The sequence below is a fragment of the Chanodichthys erythropterus genome, chromosome 14, assembly GCF_024489055.1.
Source record: "Chanodichthys erythropterus isolate Z2021 chromosome 14, ASM2448905v1, whole genome shotgun sequence".
NCBI classification, from domain to species: Eukaryota; Metazoa; Chordata; class Actinopteri; order Cypriniformes; family Xenocyprididae; genus Chanodichthys; species Chanodichthys erythropterus.
The window spans coordinates 26,835,775-26,855,401 of NC_090234.1; the positions used below are offsets into that span (position 1 = coordinate 26,835,775).

Here is a 19,627-nt window from a genome sequence, read left to right on the forward strand (position 1 = left end):
TTGAAGTTCAATGTTTTGAACGTTCTTATGTGACCATAAAATGACCCAAATTGGAACTTCCCCCTAAAGTCATACAAGGAACCTTGAACTGCAGCACTTTCATTACCAAAAGAGGACGTTTATGTCACAAATGTTCTGTAAAATGTCAGAATTTTTGTCACTTTTGGAGAACTTTTAGGCAAAGTTGCACAATGTCATGAGAACATCGCCTTCTACGTGTGTGTTTATAGAAAATAATAACGTTTGAAGTCACCGTTATAGAGATGAGCGTTTGCTTTAGATGGGCTCTTGATTCTTGACGTTTAACATTAGTTTTTCTTTGGCTGCTTTAACTGTGTAAAAAATGCAAGAGAAATTCTGATTAGTTTGTTTGGGTTGTTAAGTGCTGGTGATTCAATCATCATGTAATGTTCTGATTCACTGATGTCTCAAACTGTGAATGTACTGAATGTTAGTTTTATTAATGGTTTTTATATTTAATTCTTATATTCTACAGACAAGTTTTGAGGAGATTTCAAACTTTAACACAGACATCATGATTCAGCGTACGATCCTCAATGATGGTGACACTAAACAAAACTATTTTTTGTGACTTCAGTAGCTTGTTTTGTGATGTTCACAGTTAATCTGTTTATCTGAACGTCTCTCAATGTTGTGGGAACATTACTAGACAACGTCCTTAACACCAGTGGGGATGTTTTGAGAATGTTCTGGGAACGTAAAATTTCTAGTGGGGCAGGGTGTTTTGAACGTTCAGAAAATAACGTTTTCATAACATTTCCAAAATGATAGAATGGAATGTTCCTCTAATATTCACATAAACCAAGAATAAACGTTCTTAAACACAGTTAATTTGAACGTTCCGAAAATATTACAAAATAACGTTTTTATAACATTTCCAAAATGATCGATTGGAATGTTCCTCTAACGTTTACATAAACCAAGAAAAAACATTCTCGATACATTAAAAAAACTGGACGTTTTGAACGTTTAGAAAATATTCCAAAATAACGTTTTCATAACTTAAGGAGAATGTTAACAAAACGTTCTGACAACTCCTTTTTGTTAGCTTAGATAGCCTACATACGGCTCGCGTGTCCGAACGCAGAGCAGGTAGAGGTGAATGAGCCGCAGGCAGAGGTGAATGAACAGCACTTTTGTGACATTTGAATTCTCCGCTGTAATGTGATCTCATGAGAACATATTTTCCATTTGTGCTGGCAGATCACAGCAAAACAATCCACATGCACCCAAACTTTTGCTCTGGTCGTAGGAAAACGTATTTTTGTGTTGTAGTACTGAGGTGCACGAGCACCAACGATATGTCTCTGAATGACAAGAGACCGAGGCGAGAGAAGTGACACTTCCTCATGCATAATATCGCAATTAGAATCTTATGCATACTGCAGCACAGTGATTGGATTGAATGAGCTTTAAGTCATGAATGTAGAAACTGTTGACGTCAGCATGTTCGACCAGCCCATACTGGAGCCAATCAGCACTCCTGATCTTGCCGGTGGTACCCGATGACGTCAGATTTTGTGATGTTGCTCTGACATTGCTTTTCAAACCGGAAGACAGAAATCGCTCAGAAAAATGCAAAAATAACTAATTTCAAATTATAAATAAAATTAATGAGTATCTTTAGTGTTTTAAATGAAGTGCAGCCTATACATATCTATTCATATCTCAAAAAATGTATTCTGGGGTTTCATGACCCTTTGATGACCATAAAATAACCAAAATGGAAAGTCCCCCTAAAGTCATATAAGGACCCTTGAACTGCAGTTCTTTCATTACCAAAAGAGGACATTTTAGAAACGTTTTGAATGTTCTGTAAAGGTTCTGAATTTTCATCACCTTTAGAGAACTTTTAGGGAACATTGTGCAAGGACTTGAGAACGTCGTCTTCTACGTGGGTTTTGTATTCACATGTTTTATTATACATTTAATGTAACTTCAATTATGCCATGTTTAGTATCTATGGGTTTGTATCGTGATGATTTAAATGCTTGTGTATACGATATGTCGATACCTGTGCAACACATCAGTATTACAAGAATCTTTAATAGTTCTTCTTCAACAAATCAGCCAGTTTATTCATGCTCGGTTGTAAAAGCCCCGACAGGAGGAATGTTGTCGCCCGGAAATTCAACCTTCTCATTGGTCAGGTCAACCCTAAGAAGTGTGACTTTGACCAGAGGTTAAAAGCCAGTGCACAATGCTCCTCCCTCTCTCTCTTGCTTCGATGGACTGACACCCTGCAGGGCGACCGCTTCAGGTCAGGGCCTGAGGGTCTGCAAGGTCTGTAGTCCTAAACCTGCACCCCAGTCATGTGCTCATCTAAAAGGGAGAAAGTACTCTTTCCTAATACAAGAGTCAAATTAACAGCTTAAGCTGTTTCACATTTCTTCATCCAATGCAGAAGATATTGATTACGACTTCGGACCAAACCATCATGGATTTCTCAGCCTGCAGACCTGATACTTCTCAACAGAGTAAAGGCATTTTGCAAGTATCATACATTTGAACACTAGACAGTGATTTAGAACTAATTTATGAACCACCTTTGTTAGCAAAGGTGCTTTATTACTGAGAAAACTGATGGTCTTTTTCCAGATTGTTTTTGACTTTTTCCCATAGCTCCACTTCCTGACCTGCGTGTTTGTTATGTGTTTGTTTGTTAGTTTAACTATGTGTTCGTGATTTAGTTAATAAAACTTGTACACACTACATATTTGGTTCTGACTCTGTCTGCAATAAATTGCCTCCTAAATGATCAGATCTTCTTACCTGCTCTGTAAATACTTATTACAAAGCACTGTAAATGCTAAGAAAGACTTACTTTTCTGTGGCCATGAAAAAATACCATTCTCTTAGAATTAATTGATAATCAATACTGTTTTCCCAGGATGAACTGATTTATTGATTGTAATTTTAATGTAGCTACATCAAGTTAATCTGATTAACCGATTCAAATATTCATAATCGACCATAATTAATAATCATAATGAGTTATGGATAATTATTAACTCCCTTGGAGTTAATTCACTACACTGTTCTGTGATATTATTATTTTATTTTAAGGAGAAACAGACTCTCTCTCTCACACACACACCCACACACACACACATACAGTTTAACAGCACAGATTCTGTTTGATCCCCCATCATCAAATTTTGTTTCAAAAGAGGTGACCGTCTTTAAATAGCTCTTGGCTCATAATTATGTGTAAACACTTTCCATTAATTGTTTTAAGCACTAATACATCATTTATTTACAAATCATTAAACTGCTTCAAACAGAGTGCCGGTGGTGTATATTTAGTAAAAAACGTGCTGGGCGGCTCAATAGGAACCCTGTGATTGATGGCTCTCTTGTTGAAGGACAGGCTCATATTTTTCTACTTACTTAGATATATTGCTAATGCTTAGGCAGCGAAAATGTCCATCTTTGTCACATGCCTTCGGGTTATTTCACAGTAATTGATGGGACTTTTTTCTCTTGTTGCCTATAACAGTTTGGAAGCGTACCCTCAATAAACCAACTATTTACGACCATCAGTGTTCAGTTCTGTATAATGTTGTATATGATATACTTCTCATTTCCGCTAGCATCTTGCAAATGGAAAGCTTGTATCGCTCAAGGACAAACTTTCAGTGAAACTGCCATGGTGATAAGACATCTCCATGGCAACAGTAAATCTCTGCAAATCGTGTCTGATCTCTGGGGTTTGTTGGGGGAAACAGAGCTGGTAAGGGGGGGATGCGGTAATGGACCCCGTGCCATTGAATGATGCATCTGGAATTGGCTCTGCGTCTATGGATAACTACGGGTCTTGGGTGACTATGATAAGAGTGTCAAAATCTGAGAGGAAGATGAAGAGATTAAAATTATATATCGGTAAGGTTTCTCTTTCAAAAGTGAGTTTAAAGTGGGATTACTTTATCTTGCTCACTATCAACCTTTTCTGACATCACATTTCTCATCCTTACCTGGAAAACAGAGATGAAAGTAAGGAAAAAGTTAGAAAAGCAGCATTTATAATTAAGCATTTATGTTAAGTGGAGATGATGGTGCTTTGCTCAAATGTGCTGACTGATTTTGAAGGCAAGACACTACAGGTGAATGGGGTAAAACTTTTAACATTATATCACCACACTTCAACAGATGATAAATCACAGTACATAAAGACAATTGTATTGCAAGTTTTCTAAAATGTTATGTAAGATGCAGATGAGCTGAACATTGGACAAAGCCAGGTTAAAAATGTATTTTGTTGATATATTGAAAGTTAAATGTTTTTACTGAGGGGATATCTCTTTTTATCACTCTATAAATCAGAAAGAACTTTCAACAGACCATTTTTGTTTTAGCAAAAAATCTTTTAAAAGTTAGCCAAATTATATAAGTATCAACCCCACTGAAAGTTTGGCATATGTACGTGTTACTGAAGTGGAAATTTGTGGATCAGTGCAAGAGGTAAATGTAACAAAACAAGAAAACATAACAAAAGATAAACAAACAGATATGTATCATACATAAATCTACATATGCAGATAGAAAATGTAATAAAAACACTTATATGTGTCTGAAAGAACAGAAAAAACAATGGTTTTATTTGTAATGTCTTGCCTTACAGCAGATTAAGAGCCATTTAACATGGAAAGGAAGGGGGATAGTTGATCTGTTTTGTTTGCATTACAAATACTGGATGGATGGATGGATGGATGGATGGATGGATGGATGGATGGATGGATGGATGGATGGATGGATGGATGGATGATGGATGGATGGATGGATGGATGGATGATGGATGGATGGATGGATGGATGGATGGATGGATGGATGGATGGATGGATGGATGGATGGATGGATGGATGGATGGATGATGGATGGATGGATGGATGGATGGATGGATGATCAAATGTTCCAGTACAAAAGACATATAATTAATAATTACGCATCTCAGTGGCATGCGCCTCCTCAACTGATAATTACAAAAGCACTTTTTTTGTCTTAACAACCAGACATGCTGTTCTTTGAAAAGCATCTGTCTCATGCTCAAAGAGCCCTAATCTCTGAAATGTTAGTAGGTCTTCTTTGATCCCAAAACGATACATAATTACCATCTGAAATTCATCTTCGCTTTAAAACAACACTAGCTCCCAGCTCTATGACCACTGGCAGAGGCTTGAGACTGGAGTTCTGGGAACTGAAGCTCTATTCAAATGTGTAACGGCACAGTTTAACTGCTTTATTAGTGCAGATATTTTTAGAATAGTTCTGTATAGGTCTTTATTGACTTTAGTTATATTACTTTGCATTATAAATGTGTTTCATTACACTGTTTTGTTTTTTCTTTTTGTATTACAGTGATGCAAATGGCATTGTGACATTCACTTTATTATATTTTCTGCTCATAATAATCCATTTCTGTCTGTGCTGCATGCAGATCGAAAAACAGGGCTGGATTGAGGTCGTTTTGAAGAAGATCAGAGCTTGGGCATTTCTTCGGGCACAGCAGAGGTTGATTTTTATTAAAACTAACAGTTTATATATATATTAATTATATATATATAATTAATGATATATATATATAAAGGTCATACTAAAACTGTCTTGGAAACTTTTTTCCATGCCTTCATTATTATCTTTTGCTATTTTTTTTTTTTTGTCCCAGACCAAGACTTTTAATATGACTTTCAATATTGGTCTCTAAGTAAATAAGTAAATAAGTTCTAAACAAATGATTATTATATCATGATTTAATAATACTGTTTTATCAAAAGTTAGTGTACTTATTTACCAAGGCAACAACACTTTTAGTGAAGAGCATACATGAGATTAAATACATCAAAGAAACATTAAGGTAAAAATCACTTATAACAATATTTTTATTGAGAATAATTTCCAAGCAAGCTTAAAAAGCATGAAAATGTTATTTTTGTATATTTACAATCTGTAAAATGATGGCTCCATCTTGCTAAGGCTAATACCATATCCATTTTTTTTCTGAATTTGTTTAAAATCTAATTTCCATCAGCTTTCTGTTATGCTATTTTTTCCCCTTCTCAATTATTTCTTCCTTGTGGTGCTCCATTGACATAATCAGCAGGATACTGATGAAGCTGCAGTCCCTACTGCAGGTCTCATTATTGCCTCTCAGTTCCAATCTATAATATAGCTGAATATTGCTGCAATTTTACTTCTGATTTACAGATATCCAACTTGTGCTCAAACAGCTCTCTCTCTCTCCCCCTCATGCATCCAATAAAATGTTGCCTTTCCTCTGGAGAATGACAAAAGGCATGGAGGTTTATTAGCCACTGATTTCTCTAGTCTAGTCCAAAAAGCAATTCAAATTCAAGTACACATTAACATTTAAAAACCCTCTCTGGATCACTCCTCTTTTTAGTAGTATCCTTAAAAAGCCAATGTAATCTCAAGGCAATAGAGGAAATTTTTCACATATTCTGAAAGCAGAGTCAGTGGTTAATACTGTTATCATGAATGTACATTTGATCAGAGTCATGACTCATCAGACAGAATGACGTCCTGTTCACAACAGTTTGATAATCATAGCTTCATGTCACACTGCAGCACATGTCTTGCCCACATGTTGTACCTGCAGAGATGGTCCAAACCGCCGTGATTTTGGCCCGTGCGCGGGAGCGGGAGTTTGACCGATTGTGACGGATGGGATTCCGGATGGCCACGTAACGGTCCAGGGAGATAGCGCACAGGTGCATGATGGAGGCGGTGGAAAAGAGAACATCCAAGTAGATCCACATGGGACAGAGTGATGCAGGGAGGGGCCAGGAGTAATCTGAAGAGGAGAAACACATTCAGAAAATCAAACTGAAGGAATAAAACTGACAATATTGACTTTTCTTTGTTGAATACTAATGTGACCTGTGAGATAATTTAATGGGCTTTGTCCACTTAGCTCAAGTGAGTGATTTCAATGGAAAGCATGAGTGTGATGAGCTCTTTAAAACAGCACAAGACAGTCTTTTCTGTTTTCTGTTGGTGATGAAAAGCAGTTTAATTTCTGCAATACTCTAGAAATTAATTTCAACAGTAATGTAGTCTATCTATCTATCTATCTATCTATCTATCTATCTATCTATCTATCTATCTATCTATCTATCTATCTATCTATCTATCTATCTATCTATCAGCTTGTCTGTCTATCTATCAGCTTGTTTGTCTGTCCATCCATCCTGAAGAGTAAGTTCAGTTCAATAAGTGCAATAGAGTTGACTCACTCTGCGAGCAGTCAGGCAGAAAATGACCGTCCACCATTCACCAGACTGAAACTGTAAAGTTCATTGTTAACACTCCTGGCACTTTGTACAGGACACCCACAGACACAAACCATGAAGGGAAGAAATGTTGAAATAATAATACATTTATAGAAATTTGCAGTTATTGGCAGGTACTTTCTTATTTTTAGTGCTTTCCCTTTCACATTCACAAGTTTGAAATGAAGCATAGCAGTAAAAGCCAAAAGAGCCAACACAAATGAAGTGCCACAAAGAAAACAGACTTTCAAGGGAAGTGGAAATGAGGTAGAAAAATATAGAGAAAGAAATGGTGAGAGAATAACAAGAGGAGGAGATGCAGAATATGGCATGCATGAAGAGAGAGGAAGTGAAGGGAAGAATGGTCATATATGTGGGTGAATAAATATACAGAGCTTGTGAGCAAAAACAGATAAAGAGCATCAATCACCAAAACAAAGAGTACACAATCACACACCTGAGTTTCAGAAACAGCACTCTTCATCAGAACTCACTCAGGTTTGATATTGGATTGTTACCTCAGCAGAGCCACAGTATTACATTAGTTTCCCTGTGTGTGTTGTGTTTACTGTGTTCTTTCAAAGTGATTGAAAACATGTGGTTTCCATACAGTTCAAGTCATGCACAAAAACAGATTCTGTGAATTTCTCTGCAGAAGAAAATATCAGTTTTTGGGCTTCAGCTAAAATTCAGTCTGATGCATGCAGCAGCATGGGAGATAAACATGAGTAAATAACATTATTTCAGCTTTGAAAAGCTCCCACGCTCTCCTGCCTTCACTATCTATTGAGGAATAAAAACAAGTCTGGGTGACACACTAGCTAAAGATAGATGCCTTTTACTATGAACATGAGATGCAGACATGTGACTGGAACTAGAGACTACTATTTTAATTATTAATTTAAAATGACATTAATTTTAGCATATTTTAATTACCACCATGACAGCAACATAGAGGATCCGGCCCACATCTGGTCCGCGCAGGGACGTGCACAGGAATTTTGAGGGGCAGTTGCTCTGACCTAAAAAAAGGGCACTAGATCACGAGATACCAACCTTTCGCGAACTTGCTTCCAACACTCGTTCTCATGGAGGCGCGGTGTGCACGGAGGGGTGGGGCTGTGCGCGCGCGAGTATGTGAGAGAGACGCGTGAGTGAGAGACGCAGGGAAATGAAATGCAGCTGAACGTTTGCTCTATGAAAGACATTGACAAAGATGAAAACTAAGGACATTTAATCTATAATTTTATTTTATTTTAGTTAGTTTTGCCAAACACACATTACAGTTTTGGTTAGTTATCGTTTTTTTGTAATGCCTCGTTTTTATTTTTATTTCAGTTAACGACGATGTTTTTTCCCTCCTAGTTTTCGTTCGTTTTCGTTAACGATTATAACCTTACTCACCTTTCCGACAATGTTAAGTCGTCTCACCCGACAACCGCGACAATCTCCTTCTAGTGCCGCTCATGCAGGCTCAGCTCAGGTGCCGGTCGCGTGCAGCGCTGCAGCCAAGTAAACAGAGTTTGCCCTTCCCCTACTGACTTTCACTTTCGGACGGGTGCCCGAATATGGAAGTGAATGAGGCTTTGCGATTTTTTATTTTTTATCTAGGCCTACGTGAAATTCTGCATCCATTGTACGATTTTTTTTTATTTTTTTCCACCTCGGAAGGGCAACGTAAGTCGAGAAGGGCATATGGGCAGTTGCCCGGGCAACCTGAGCAACCCCCCTGTGCACGTCCCTGGGTCCGCGTGTAATCTACACGTTGCTGTCTGGGTAAAACTTAAAACCTTAAAAATGTATTTAGACAAAATTAAATTGAATTTATGTCCCAATTTTCAATAAGAGAGTTTCAGATTTTACAATAATCAGAGAAAATGAAGTCTTCTGAGCTTGTTGATCAACATTTTCAAAAGGTTAAGCACCTCATTTCAATGACTATTTATTGAAAAGAGAAAAATGAGTTTCAGGTCTTATTTTTATACCCCATTTCATGGAAAGTGCCTAGAGCATAGGCTGATAGAGAGAGGGCTTAGAACAGGGCTTATGATATGAAGAGATGAAGGTCTTTTTAGAGAATATTAAGATGGGGACACTGTTTGATGTAGCGGTATGCATCATGGCATGAATAAAAATCAAAGTCTTGCTGAAAGATGCACAAAAAGGAAAATACACAACTAAACGAATAAATGGTCAATCACTGGCAGGCATAAGAGGTGCTTATGAATAGACTATGAGAGATGAAGAACGTCATCTCTTTCTCCGCCCTGAGGCTTCTACCAGCTGTGGCTTTATTTAATAAAGCTCAAACAAGAGATGCCGCATCAAAACCAGAGGCTAATTAATAATCCATTAATATCAAATGGCTGTGGATGTGTGTGTGCTGTCTGTGTTTGTGCTTTTGACTGAAAAGGAAACAGAAACAATGAAGGGCAAAGACTCGATTTAAAACCCTTTAGCCAGTTTGTCTAATTGGAGTTGCTCATCGGTACAAGCTCAGGGGATGCCCTAATTACTCAAGGGTAATATTCAGCGTTTAATACTCAGTCCCAACAAAAACCTGACAAATTCCCTCAAATCCATTGAGTGTTTGTGCCTTTGCTCAGATGAAAGCCAAATGTTATCGGGCCATGCAGGATAATAGCCTGATTTGGCTGAAGGACACCTTAGAAAGCAGTGAGTGTGAATGATTGTGTGTGTGTACCAACTTAACAAAATCTGTACCCAGAAGTGAGCTAAATCTGGCAAAACCTTCTTTTTGGGACGTCGTCATTTGTAAAAATGTTTTAAAATACAGTAAATTCAAGGGATAGTTCACCCACAAATGAAAATTCTGTCATTATTTACTCACCCTCATGTTGTTATGAACATGTTTGAAGAATTTTGGTAACTAAACTGTTTTGGTTTTGTTGGATTAACATTGTATGGACAAAAAATACAATGGGAAACTAATACTGAAACTATTTGGTTATCAACATCCTTCAAAATATCTTCTTTTGAGCTCAGCAGAAGAAAGAAATGCATATAGGTGAGTAAATCATATTTTGAATTGTAAAAATGCAGGACATTTTCTGATAGGGTTAGGTTTAGGTTATATTTATGACAAATTATATACAAATAGCACACCATATAGCCTCTCTGACAAATTTAACCATACAGCCTAACAACATTAACAATGAATACACACACAGGCGAACAACACCGCCACCTTAAAAGCTTTGCCTTTTGACCATCAGCACAAGATTTCAACAAGCTGAGTGACGAATCTTAGCAAAGACTTGACTCTAGAGACCCACATTTTGAAATGCATTTCATGTAAGTACAGATTTGAGCTGGATGCCGAAGAAATGACCACTGAGGGCACGATTATGTGCATCACTCTGTCACCATGTTGAAAAAGAAAAGAAAAAAAGTCCATGATATTTGCCTAAGGCAAGAAGGAAAATCACTGTAATGTCACGAGGAGTATGTCTGCATGTGTGTTTGTGTAGGTAGATGGATAATTACAATACCGCTGGCTCACCCCGCTTTCCCTGACCCTTCCTGAACTCATCCTCTGCCTCGTTAAGCAGCCCTGAATCTATCAGACTAATTAATCACCCCCTCCTTGCCCACACACACCTCTCTCTCTTCCTCTATACCTGTTTGTACTGAAAACAACTCGAAATATGATGAGTTCACAGAAAAATGAAAATTCTTCCATAATCATCATCATTTTAAACCTGTATGAATGGATGAATGTTTTGAAGAATGTTAATGCCTTTTTTCCGCAAATCATGCAGTGAACAGGAACTTTCAAAAAAAAAAAAAAAAAAAAAATCATAAAAGTTTCAGAAAAATAGCCCATATAGATATTAGACTAGTCTTCTTAATTCAAAATCTAATTTGTACTTGCACATATTCAAACTTGCATTGTCGTAATGTGATAGGATGCACAATACATTTTGGAAAATCTTTGGAAAAACATTTCTAAAAAAATTACATCTTGCAGGTTATGTGGCACTCATAGTGAAATGTCTATTAAGTGCCAATTTGTGTTTTTTGAACGAAACAGATTACAAGACAACATTTTTACATTGTTTACATAATTGCTACATTATATTGTATGTATGACAATAGTTTGGAAAAGAATTATCGAGAGAGTTGTGCTAATGCTCTATCACATTTGAAAAACATCCCACCTACACTACATCCTACCTAATAGTGTTTAAAAAGTAAATATAAGATAAAAACCCATTTGCTGAAGCAAATCATCAGATTATATCTTAAGGTAACAGCACAGTACAAAAGATTTGACAATTAGCAGAGCCTCTTTACTCATCTTGGCTTTTAGGCCTTGATCATTATCAACACCACTGTGCCTTTGAGAATCACAAATGGCTCTTTTGTTAAAGGGATAGTTCACCTAAAAATGAATATTCTGTCATCATTTACTCAGTTCCAAAACCTGTATGAATTTCTTTGTTCTGCTGAACACAAAGGAACATAGGCTATTTGGAAGAATGTCAATAACCAAACAGATCTCGCGGTGGGCGTGTGGTGGTCTTTCTTCCAAATATCTTCTTTTGTGTTCAGTAGAAGAAAGAAATTCATACAGGTTTGGAACAACTTGAATTTTTGGGTGAACTATCAATTTAAGGAAGAGAGGGTTGGAACAGGAAAGCAAATGTCTTTGTTGATTTTCAACTCTACAATCATTTAGGGATAAATACATGAAGAATGACTTGCACATGCTGTTTGCATTGGTTTAGTGGCACTATTATTCACTTTTCTTTAACATCTTTAATTGTGCTCGACTCTACCACACATCTGGATATACAGTAGCCTATGCTGTTCTCCATCATTTGATGAATAACTGCTCTCACGATAAACAGAAAACGTACATCTCTTTTACTTTAGCAAGGATAATTGCAGCAGGCAAACAGCGCTGAGTTATTTTTAATAAAGCGCAATTTATAATCCTAATTTACGTAGAACGGAGTTGTGCTTGTGCTGAAAAGAATGACCTAATTTGAATCCACAGTGTGCAGTGCTATTCCCGCACAGTCAGCACCTGATTAAACAGAGCGCGGTGTGGTTATAAGACACAGGAATTTGTTTTGAATTGAAATAGTGGAAATGTAAAAATTTCGCAGCTCACGTTTAGGAAAGTGATAACTTTCCCGCCGAAAACGCGCTCCCTCAGCTAGACTGAGTGGCAAAAGAACCAGCTGCGTAACTGGATTAATAGAAGAAACTGCGAAAACGCGAGTAAAACTAAAGACTCGAAAGTGTTTCTTACAACTTGTCAAATAAACCTAATCCATGGATATTGACATGCAGCCAGGAGTCGTGTTTCCTGACATTTATATGTGCCTGATTTGACGCCGGGGAAATACATAAAGCAAATCTGCCTGTGAATATTTTATATACAATATCGGTAGGTTTAAATCTGCTTAATCACTTATATCAATGTTATATCGTCATATTGTCCAGCCCTAAAACTTTTATAGTATAGTTTTTGACAGTGTTGTTTATTTAAAAACACCCAATTATGCATAATATAAGATGGAAAATATTTAATTGATGAGTCGTCAACATAATATATAACAATACAATATATAAGGTATAATTTTACCTCAAAATCCAACAGTTCGACACAAAATGATAACTGCAAATCCATGTTTCTCTGCTGGAGTCTAGCTGTTTCTGTGAATTGCAGTGATCCATTTGCTTCTTTTTCTGTTGCTTTAGTTTTTAAATATATACCTCAGGGTTTGTGTCAAATCTATTTGTACAGTCAGCCGTAAAGCTCTTTCCCGTTTTGAATGTGTTTTGTGTGTTTTTCGCGACATTCACGCTGAAAACCAATGCTACTGCTCAGTCTTTTGCCACTCAGCGTGCGTGACCGCAGGCCTAATGGTCGACGGTGACGTAACGTGCATACCCTTTATAACCATCCAAAAAGATATTACAACCCACCCTATACAATGCAGATGTATGATTAATAGAGAATAGTTAAGCAGCCATTACTGATGTGGCACAGGTGTCATGTGCTTGAAGTGGCCAAGGCCCTAATGAGAATGAAATGAACAATATATTTCAGTCTACGCAGATGCTCGTCATTAGCCCTTCATGCTGCTCATTAAGTCACTCCTCTCTTTTTAGTCGTGAGCGCCGTGGCAACCTAGAGACCACCTGTGCCAGAGAACCATCAATGTTGCATTATCGGCAGCTATTGAGCTTTGAGTGTTGTTCTGGAAACACTCTTATCGTCATGGTGACATGACGTGGCGGGTGGAAAAAATGCTGGAGCTCTGATGTGGAGCCGTTTGGGAGATTTAGAGGTTTAGAGAATCATTGGGAAATTAGTGTCTCTGTGTTTTCTGATCCCATTTATTGTGGCTTTCCTAACTGTCACTCTTTGGAAAAACAAACAGGAACAATGAAGACACTGGTGTCTTCATCATATTAAAGGATTAGCTTAGTTCAGAATTAAAATTTCCTGATAATTAACTCACCCCCATGTCATCCAAGATGTTTATGTCTTTCTTTCTTCATTTAAAAAAAAAGAAATTGAGGTTTTAGTGGAAAACATTCCAGGATTTTTCTCCATATTGTACACTTCACTGGGGTTCAACAGGTTGAAGGTCAAAATTACAGTTTCAGCACAGCTTCAAAGGATCCCAGCCGAGGAATAAGGGTCTCATCTAGCAAAACAATCAGTCATTTTCTGAAAAAAATAAAATAAAATATATGTATACTTTTTAACCACAAATGCTCCTCTTGCACTGCTCCGCGATGCACCACGCATCACATTGGAAAGGTAGGGTGAAAAAACTCCATCTCAATTTCTCCACCAGCTTCAAAATCATCTGACATAGCTATTTTACATTTTTTTTAAAGGCCATTTAATCTTTGCAATTTCGCTTTGTAGACATGGGATCCATACTTCCACCTACGTCACATGTGACTTTTCCAATTACGTAATGCTTGGTGCATCGCAAAGCAGTGCAAGACGAGCATTTGTGGTTAAAATGTATATAATTTTAATTTTTTTTAGAAAATGACCAATTGTTTCACTAGACAAGACCCGCATTCCTTGGCTGGGATCGTGTAGAGCTCTTTGAAGCTGCACTGAAACTGCAATTTCATCCCGTTGAAACCCAGTGAAGTCCACTATATTGAGAAAAATCCTGGAATGTTTTCCTCAAAAACCTTAATTTATTTTTAACTAAAGAAAGAAAGACAAAAACATCTTGGATGGTCATGGGGGTGAATAAATTTGCAGGAAATTTTAATTCTGAAGTGGACTAATCCTTTAATTCTCATTACCCATGGTACTCTCACTATAACACGTGAAATGTAACAGCTAATTGCTTCATTCACTTAATTAACATTCATTAGACACATCGAGTTTATGCGTTAACTTTTTTTACTTGCTTAAAAAACTACAATAATAGGTAGCATATTTTGTTTATTTTATCACTAACTGTTTTTAGACATTAATAGCCACCCTCTTTTAGGACCATTATTCAAATTTACAGCTTTTTTATCTTTTCTTTTTTTGAGGAGGCACTGGCTCCATTGCATCCTAAAAATAATGGTCCTGATTCACACATACACAAATAGCTATTCTTACCTGTTCAAATAATGGGTTAGAAACACGCGCTGCTATTTATAAAACAGCTCTGATTACCTTTGGATTACTCAGAGCATGCTTTGTCACGACTCCAGTACGTCAGCGCATTGCTGAGACTCAATGGGAGTTCCTCTCTGATTTTATCACCCCTGCCGCTTCAGATGTGATCCCTCTCTTGAGGACTTTTTTTAAAAGATCTCTGTCCTTTGTGTCAATTTATCACTCTCTCTGTCATCTCTTCTGAAAGCACTTCAGCCTCTCTGCTCTTCTCTAAGACCAGTGGAATCAGTCAGTGTTTACAAGTGATTCGGTGGTGTTACACTAAGCCTCATCACTAGTTCTAATAAGACATTTCCTCAAATGATAATGTGAAGGTGGAGAACACTACGGCTTATAAAAATGATGTGAAATTACAATCAGCAAATTACAGACAGCCGCTATTAATGTACTATGGAAAACAAGCGATAAATGTAGTTTAATTTAAGAGAGATGTTTGTATACAAATTATGATCAAATAATGAGGATAGAGCATTATAACCGATCAAACAAAGAGCCAATTCAGGTGGTGGGTTTGCAGTGGTGGAAAGATGCTTTACAGTCCTCAAGATGAAGAAACATGGTGTGCAAATTGTGCACAGGACTAATTTTGTGGGGGCATTTATGCTGTTATGGATTTGCATATTTACTTAATAAAACGGCACTATCAGCAGGCACAATTTGTCCCCCTACCTTTACTGTTATAACCCCTTTTTCATTATTTTTTATGGCTTTTTTGCATATAAAAAAGAATTGCTAGGAAACTGAATAGGGTGGATAGATAATAGATATAAAATGACACAAGCTAGATTCAAACTCATTGCCCCCAACCGTGCTGGAGCATGAACACTATCCACCAGGTCACTTCTCTAATGAAAGACATTTGTCCATCAGGAAATACCCTTATTCAAGTCTCTCTCAATGTTACTTTGTTGAATGTTTGTTTAAATTTGTTAAAATACACTGCTCTGAAGTCTTGAAGTGGGGGGAGCAGCGCACAGTATTATAGTGATTAGCTTTCTTCCTCTGTGGCTGCATGTGGCCAGTGCTGAAACAATACAGAGCAGCTGCCTATTGAATCCAGCCATTATCAATTCAAAAACACACTAATTATCATCTGATCAAACAGCTTATTCTGAACAAGGCAATTTTTGCATTTTCTGAAGAAATTGACACTTGCTGTGCAAAACTGCTTTGCCAAACAGTTGTGTTTGGTTTCGGGGCATTGTAATGCGGTTGCTGAGGTGTTCTAATCTAGGTGATTGCTTTTATGAAAATAACATCACAACATTTATTTCCATGAAGAGGTTCGTCAATGTTCGGTCAAGATCTTGTATTGACGAATGCAAGAGTCAAGCACTCTGTAAAGTCTACTCCAGCACATCCCAAAGACTTATAATGAATTTAATGTCTGGACGCAGAGGTGCAAATTCATGTGTGAAAATGATTCTTCATGCTCCCTCTCAACCATTCTTTCACAATTTGAGCCGGATAAATCTTGACATTGTCATCATGGAATATGGCCATGATGTGTCTTCCTACAGGGTTGTTTAAGAAATGAAAAGCTACACACTCCATCAATTAGGGTTAGAAGAACTGAAGCCAAACATATAACATGCTAGAAACATAATAATCACTCCAATAATGATATGATCATTTTAAGTATTGCCAATTTAAGGCAACTTTTTTTTTTTTTGGCCGAGCAGTGTATATTATAATAGTGAATAAATAGTTCTACTACAATAACACTGTAATATAGTGATGCACAATATAACAGTACCATGTCAGTTACACAAACTTATATTACATTTCTGAATTTATTATATCAATCAATATTGTATATTTATTTGTACAGCTCATTTCCCTTACTTTTACATTTTAGATTAACTTGGCTGTAAAAACACTAATAATTTAATAACAATGTAATCTTTAGCAAATCATAAAATGAATATTTTTCATATTGTACATTATAATGTGAAAACTAAATTCACTTACCGGATTTAGTTTTTATTTTTAATTTTAGACAAAACAGTATAGAATTTTAATCTGAGAATTTTACAATTGAATTTAAATTCAAATAAAATAAATATGAAAATATATTATAATAATATTAATATGAAAATAATTATCATTTATTGGTAGAATTGTAATATCAGTGCATCCCTACTGTGGTGAGTTACATGCTTAGTACTTAAAACATGATTTTTTCTCTAAATACAATATTCATTAAATATTTTATTAAAAGTAATCCCACAGACTCACAGTCCAAATGTTCTGCTTTGGAAAAAAAAAAAAAACATAGAAGCTATAATTCACACAGAAACATTCTCTGGAAAATCTGTGTTTGTGTATGAACATGCATTCATGTGAGACTGCGAGACAAAAAAAAAAGAAACAAAAAGAGAATGGAACAGACAGAACGTGACTCAACCGTCAAACACAAGGACAAAGAGTTTAATCAAGCCAATTAACAGGAAAAATAAAGGTGAATAAAAATGTTTGGCCAACAATATTGTCATTTTTTCCTAAACAAAAAACCAAAACAGACAGCCAGCCAGGAGACAAAGACAAATTGCTTCATAAAAGTACAGGTGAAGTCCTGAAACTCTCAAGCATCCAGTGGATTTGAATAGCATCAGTCCAGAAAATAATTAGACTTTCTCTCAAAATTCTCCCTCCACATCATCACCTTTAATGGGTTCTTTTGTTTGACCGTTTAACAGACACATTTACTAAGCAGCACACACACACACCTTGAAATGTTAACAAGGTTTGGGCTGTAACATGTGACTCTGTCCTAAAACCACGACATGACATTTATTCACATCCACAGTCTGACTAATAGCACTAATACTTCCCACAGCATATACAGAGGGGACAGATGAGCAGAAGAGACAGAGAAAGATGGCAACGGTGAAGAGGGTGGCATGTTTCTCTCATGCACACTCTTACACGATTTGAACCTTTCTGTCCCAGAGTTCTTCAAAGCCGCTGCCTCGGAACACTGATAACAGCCTGAAATGCAGCATGACAATGACATTTCACTGTCAAGCTCCATTATAAAAACAGATTTCTTTTTCCCACTCGAATAGTAAACTCCATCATAGAGGAATATAAAAGCTTGTGTGCTAACCATGCATTTTTCATATGATTGGACTCATTATAAAATATGGAAGCAATTAAAATAATCTACAATTTCATCCAGCAATTCCTTTGCATGAAAATACCCTCATCAGTGTACAAAAGGCCACTAATGATCAATTAACACATCCACTTTAAGTAGACAAATAACAAATTACACAGACATTAACATTTCCCTCATAAAACACGACAGATAATGAATCGAAATTAACAACACAATGTGGAAATGATACATAAACATATTAAATATATTTTTAAAAAAAAGAAAAAAAAGAAATATCAGCAATGAAAGCAACCAGTCAATCAAAACCCTTCTGTTATTTAAAATACCTTAAACTTGGAGTCAAAATAGTAGTACTAGATTAGAAAATTACCATTAAATAACACAAATACTGTATATTGCAGTCAAAGTCATTTCAAACTGTGTGCTGTTACACCATATACCTTACTTTACACAAACATTCAATCACAAGTTTAAAATGGGGATGTGATTGATTTAGATTTGTCACGTGCTAATACTAATTTTACTGACATTTTATACAGAAATTATGTAACCAACTAGTTGACTAGTCTAAAAGTAAACAAACCCTCAGAAGACAAAAAAAAAAAAAAACATGTGTATATGTGATCCCAATGTGTATCAAACAGTAAAATCCTATACTGAATGGTGCTGAAAAACATATATGAAATGTGCTTGCCTTGCATTATGATCAATGTTGTAAAAAAACATAAGCATTCACTTCATTAACATTAGCCACTACAATATTTAGTTTTTTCGAACCAAAATACTCCCACACCTCATTTTTCGAGTGAATATTTCTCCGAGGCCGCTGTCAATGAAAACGCATACAAGGATTGAATTGAAATTAAATTACGTTGTTTTCCGCACCAGATATCCAATTTTCAAAATAATGTATTATTTTAAAAACATAACATTAACATGTCATTAACATAATTTGAATGTAGCCTTTGTAAAAATATAAATGTTTAAAAAAAAAACATTTTAAATGTAATCGACTAGTATTTCCGACGTCATACCATTTAGTTGACTTGTCTTGCACATCCCTAGAAATCACACCTTCACCGCTCCAATCATGTTTTTGTTGGAAGGGGAGCACCCAAATACACCACAAGATGGTGCCACAACTCAACGAGAACATTGTGTTTTTATGCCAATTTTGGCAAAAAAAAAGTCATGAACACGAAATGCTCGTTGCTTACACTTTAAAAATAGCAAAGAAAATAGAGAAAAATCTACATAAAACATTATAAACATAACGCCGCGACATGCTCGACAGTCGCCACCATCTTTGACACATCAAATGATGCTTCTCCCTGAGGTCATGGTTGATCAATCTAATCCATGTCCGACTTCGAGCACCGTTCCAGTGATTATTTTCAAGTAGGAAGTGGGAAAATCCCGAAGTATGTGGTGGGAAAATTTTCTGCCCCCTAATAAAATCAGTTGCAATTGCACTTCCAACTTTTCCAGTGGAAACTCATATGGCAATAACTCTTTATA

At 36.4% G+C, this 19,627-nt stretch overlaps 1 protein-coding gene across 1 annotated transcript in view; it reads right to left on the reverse strand.

Annotated features, from left to right (window-relative positions):
• Positions 1-19,627, reverse strand: part of htr2aa (5-hydroxytryptamine (serotonin) receptor 2A, genome duplicate a) — a 35,532-nt gene that overhangs the window by 15,240 nt on the left and 665 nt on the right. The window contains exon 2 of the mRNA XM_067410091.1: positions 6,629-6,829. Coding sequence (XP_067266192.1) covers positions 6,629-6,829 — 201 coding nt within the window. The remainder of the gene's footprint in view (positions 1-6,628; positions 6,830-19,627) is intronic.